A 5,162-nucleotide genomic window follows, 5' to 3' on the forward strand; every position below is an offset into this window, starting at 1 on the left:
GCACACTTCCTCTTCCAGTGCTGGAAGAAGTGAAAGAATAGGATAGCTCCAGGAGTCACCAAATCAAAGGGAGTCTCTTGTATGGGGGCATTTGGGTAGATTTAAGTAGGGGAGAAAGACAAATAAGAGGGGATCTGCATATCAGTATTTCTAATTTCTCTTTTTTGTTAAAATATAATTGCCCAATCCTTGGGATGATATTGATAACTGTATTACTTTCCTATTTTAGCAGTAATAAGTAACAACAAATTTAGGGCCTTAAAACAACACAAATTTATTATCTTACAGTTCTGGAGATCCAAACTCTAAAATCAGTCTCATTGGGCTGAGGTCATGTGTCAGCACAACTGGGTCCTCTTGGAGCCTCTGGAGGAAAATCTGTTTCTTTGTCTTTAAGAGCTTCTGTGAGCTGTCTGCGTTCATTGGCTCATGGCCACTTCCTCCATCCTTAGAGGCCATCATTCCAAGCTCTGCTGTCATCATTAAATTTCCTTTTTCCCACTTTGACACTCTTGCTTCCCTCTGATGAGGACCATTGTGATTACACTGCATCCATCCAGATAATGTAGGATAAGCTCCTTATCTCAAAACCCTTAAATTAATCTCATGTACAAAATCCTTTTTGCCTTGTAAAGTAACATATGCACAGGTTCTGGGAAGTGGGGAATGTATATATTTGGGGTCTATTATTCTGCCTACCACAATAACTCTCTGCTAACACTAATGACCCTCAGTTCTTGTGAAGATATGTCAAGATAGAGACACAGAGAGAGAAATGAATGAGTGGATGAATGAGTGAAGAGCTTTTAGTGATTCAACAAATATTTTTTATTGGTCCATTATCTGCTAGGTTATGTTTTAGACTATCTGCTAAGGAGATCTAGGAAACTAGTGTTTATTCTTACAAACTTGACCCTGCTAGATCTCAAAGTATATTCTGTATCATATTAAAATAGCAACCAGTTCACTGATTACTATGGAATTAAGATGGAAGAAAAGAAGACAAACTTATTTCCCTCCTTCAGCTTCTGAGTTTTTGCCTACAAAGACAAAGAACAAAACAATACAGACCCAGAGGTATAAAAATACATCCAGTTCAGAGAATGTATCTCGTTGCATGGAATGAAGGTACATGCGACCGGTGTTTGGAACAGCGTATCTGTGTGAACGTCTCCAGGTAGCTTGAGTTCTACTGACAATCACAAACCCTCTAGCTGTCCTGGGTGTGAGATGATGTAAGTGTGACCCTAGTGCAGAGGGGGCTGTTCTTCCTCTAGTCTGAGTGTATGACCCTATCATCGTTGACATGGTCCATGTGGCTTGTGAGCGTGACTGTTGCGTAGACTGTTGGCGGGACAACCTTAAAACCTCAGAGTATGTCCTCCAGGGGGTCTGCGGTGCTGTTTCCTGTGTGGATTGTGAATTTCCCTCTGGGGCCTCCCTGTCTGTCATTGGAGTGGGCTGTTTGCTAGTCTCCCATGCGGGCTGAATGCCAGCCCCTGGTACTTGAGTCTCTGCAGTGGTATGGCTGGGCTCTGGCTCCTTAAAGACCTGGATAGACCCACACTCCTGGTTTTTGCTGTCCACATCACCCATGTGACATGAGGAACCCATAACATCCAAATAGGAGGATGGGGATATTGGTGGTTCTGTCATGTTGTTTTGTGACCTCCACGAACAGCAGCCCAGAGTGCATGCTTCACAATTTTTTGTGTCATGGGACCCATCCAAAGGCACCTCCTTGATGATGGGGAGCTCTGGAAACTTCCTAAAGCCATTCCCATAGAATTTCTCCAGAATACGCCGCACCACATTTTTCAGAATCCGCATGGCACTCTCTGGAGAGAATTCAGGATTCTCAAATCGAGACCAGGAACACTTCTGACACCTCTGAGCAAAGAGCCGCATAATCACCTGGCCCTGGGACTTCCGGGGCTCCAGGTGCATGTGACAGAGGATGTGCACTTGAGCAGAAGCCCAATTTCGCCGGCACGAGGAACACTGGAACCTGCAGAGAGAAGGAAGAAGGCTGTTGTGCCTTCAGGTGATCATTGACCTGAAGGAGGCAGGCCTGGTCTCTGTCTTTGTGATCTCTCCCAATTCGAGAAGGTGCATATGATATTAAAAATTTGCCAAATAAGAATGAGAGGGATTGTGTTTTTTCATAAAGCCTTTTCCTTAGATCCACTGAGCTTCCACCTACGTGGTCCCAAGTTTGCCTCTTTGCTAGTAAAACATCTCTGGATGGCTCAGAGGGAAAAGTAGTTCTGCCACCTGCCAGAGAAACTTGGTCCTCCACATGATCGCAGAAAATATGTACAGTAAATCCTTTAAGGCAGGCACTGTAAGAGGGGCTACATTGTCAGCACACTTCATCTTTAAAGCTCCCCTCTAAGGGAGGCATCATTAAGCCCAGTGTCCGGATAAGGAAACTGAGTCATAAAGGGATTTACAGCTTGTTTTTAAGTATATATATGTATATATATGTAAAACCATTATCTTATGGGCATGTCAAAGAAGGGACACTTATGCTGCCTAGGAAGACCAGGGAATGCTTTAAGGAGGAGGGGGCACTTGAGTTGGTCCTTGAAGGATGAGTGCAGGGGAGGGGTCAAAGGGCCTGCCAGACACGCAGAGTATCATGGTAAGGGAACAGAAGTCTGAAAAGGTGCGGGCTTGGTTCGTCATCTGTAAGGTTGGAGCAAAGGACAGATGGAGTCAGAGTAGGACAGAGAGGGAAGAAGGACAACAGGTGAGGTGGAGAGAACAGCAATGGTCCCTGTGTGCCGCATACAAGGAGAGCTGGTTGCCTCGGTCAGCATTTCTCACTGCCACCTCCCCACCCCACTCGACACTGCTATCTGCCATGTGCAGGTTCTCTGGGGGTGAAAGGGGCAGATGGCCCCTAGGGGAGGAGCATTACTTACAGACTCCAGGAACTGGGTTTCAGATCTCTTTCTTGCTGCACCATTCCCTCTATTATCCCCAGGCCTTTAGCAAAGTCACATTCAAAGTGATTGTGTGGCCTTCCTCCATTCTTGGGGCTTTAAAGGAAAGCCCTGGTCCCGGGCTGGTGCTTGGCCCAATAGGGCTGCTGCAGCCTAGGAACGTCAGGACTGAGGGCGGAAATAGCAGAAGTCTCTAGATAGACCCGTCTGGAACAGGAAGTGGTGAGAGAATGGGAGGGCAGCTGTATGGAATACGGAAGCATTCCTTGAGAATTTCCAGAAATAATTAGGGAGAAAACCTAGCAAAAAGGAGAAACTTTGGTATGGCTAAGCAAAATGAAAAGAGCACCGTGACCACAAAAGAATAGAGATCCTGGAGACACTGGTTCCTTTAACAGGCTCTCAAAGGAATCGGTCAGTCGTGGCTAAGCTGACCTCCTTTGCCAGAGAAGGTCTGCTGAGAGGTCAGCTCTCACTCACCTGCCAAATCCTTTCTGCTGGTACTGCCTCCAGCCCTCAGCGAGGTACTCTGGCTCCAGTTTCTCGTCCAGTTTCAGGGTCCATGTGGCCCGGGGTTTCTCCTGCTGCATCAGCTCTTGAAATGTCTGCTCCCAGGTCCGAATATCTAAAACTGCTTTCTTCCCCTGAGTCTGGGAAGCCATGTCTAGTGAGTCCTTTAGTCTTACTCAGCAGCCCAGAAGAGGGGAGAAGACAAAAAAAAGCAAACAACACATCAGTTTCGTTTTCTCGGTCTGGAATGCGTCATCTGTCTTCTTAACTTTCATTTCAGGCTGTTTGAGTGCACAAAACAGGTCTTTGTTTCGAAGACAGAGGGCAGCAGAGTTTTGCCAGTTTGTGAACAGGCCTCTCAGAGATACTCCAGAGTACAGAGCTCTGTTCTAGAATCTGGAGGCACCAGTAAGTGCCTTTGATAGTTTCTTTTTCTCTTATTTTTACACCAGGCAAAGCACGGTGCTCAGTGGTGGGTTGAATGCCACAAGAAGCCATTTCTCACCCGCACTGATGCCCAGGCTCTCATGGGGACATGGGAAGGTAGCTGGGGGGACCTGTATCCCATGCTGGTATCCTGCACTCACTGGCCCGTCACCACATCCCCTGGGGGATTATTCCTGATTCTTCTGCAGGGGATAGCACAGAGAGGTGGGTTACTTTGCCCAAAGCCACACAGCTATTGAGCAGTGTAAGCAGGCAAGAGACTTGAACCTAGGCCTCCAGGGCTCCAAAACCTGTGTTGTCTCTACCTACCTCCATCCCTGAGAAGACACTAAGGATGGTTATGTCAGGTTCTAGGCGGGCACTCTGGAGCCAGGGTGGGAGAAAGCATCTTGAAACCTGACCAGGGGGTTTGGTCCAGTGAGATTTCTTGCGCCTGGTGCGGGACACCAAGCTAAATGAAAGGATTATTTAACTCTGCCGTCTGCCATGTAAATTATCTTGCAGGGTGGGACACAAGCACATGGGAGCCATCTTTTGGGGACAGGCTAAAAAGAATTCCCACTAAGGGGGAGAGGGACTAGAGCTAGATGACCTGTAAGTCACTTCTAACTTAGAGTCTGAGATTCTAGAAGGTGAGTTCTGTCCCTTTGGAGTTCAGACTCAAATGGGGGAGCAAAGACAAGCAGGACCTTATGTCCTTGGAAGCCCCACTAGGGTTACTGTGTCCCAGACAGGATCAGCCTAAGCCTTCTCAGACGTTCTAGACTTTCACCTGCTCCCCTTCTTCCCTCCCTGCCAGGATGCTCTGTTTTATACATACGTACTGTTTTTATAACTTTACACATCAAGGGCACCTATGTCTACACAGACAATGAAGGAAACTCTTGTATACCTAGATAATTATAGGAATTTGGAACTGAATCCGCAGAATGTGAGAAAAGCCTGGAAAGCCCTTAGGAATCAACTTTTTCTCTTTATGGCAGTCGTCTGCTATTTCCATAGTTACTCTAGCTTGGGGTTGGAAAGGGCTGGAGGGACTTGGTTTGGTTAAATGAGGGAAACAAGAAATGAGAAGTGTAGTCCCAGGGCACCTGGGTGGCTCAGTGGGTTATGCATCCAACTCCTGATCTCAGCTCACGTGTTGATCTCGGGGTCATGAATTCAAGCCCCATGTAGGGCTTCACATGGGGCATGGAGCCTACTTAGGAAGGAAGGAAAAAAGAAAGAAAAAAAAGGAAAGGAAGGAAGGGAGAACGG

General features: G+C 46.8%; 1 protein-coding gene across 2 annotated transcripts; it reads right to left on the reverse strand.

Annotated features, from left to right (window-relative positions):
• Nucleotides 1-249: 249 nt before the first annotated feature.
• On the reverse strand, nucleotides 250-3,716 carry RTP4 (receptor transporter protein 4). 2 transcript variants are annotated; one of them, XM_032337993.1, is made up of 2 exons: nucleotides 3,429-3,716; nucleotides 250-2,008 (listed from the first exon to the last, which is right to left on the reverse strand). In XM_032337993.1, exons 1-2 carry the CDS (start codon nucleotides 3,608-3,610, stop codon nucleotides 1,009-1,011), a joined length of 1,182 nt encoding a protein of 393 aa, XP_032193884.1. In that variant the 5' UTR covers nucleotides 3,611-3,716; the 3' UTR covers nucleotides 250-1,008. The 2 variants fall into 2 exon arrangements, with proteins under 2 accessions (XP_032193884.1, XP_032193895.1); XM_032338004.1 differs by lacking the exon at nucleotides 3,429-3,716 and adding an exon at nucleotides 2,928-3,418.
• Between the last annotated feature and the right edge of the window lie 1,446 nt (nucleotides 3,717-5,162).

Source organism: Mustela erminea, chromosome 1 (genome assembly GCF_009829155.1).
Source record: "Mustela erminea isolate mMusErm1 chromosome 1, mMusErm1.Pri, whole genome shotgun sequence".
Lineage (NCBI taxonomy): Eukaryota > Metazoa > Chordata > Mammalia > Carnivora > Mustelidae > Mustela > Mustela erminea.

What these genes read in the sequence shown, in the direction of transcription:
- RTP4 (XM_032337993.1), bottom strand. Translation starts at nt 3,610, where the DNA reads ATGGCTTCCCAGACTCAGGGGAAGAAAGCAGTTTTAGATATTCGGACC. An exon ending in CAGCAGAAAGGATTTGGCAG is followed by an intron (nt 2,009 to 3,428) that starts GTGAGTGAGAGC and finishes TTCTCTCTGCAG; the next exon opens with GTTCCAGTGTTCCTCGTGCC.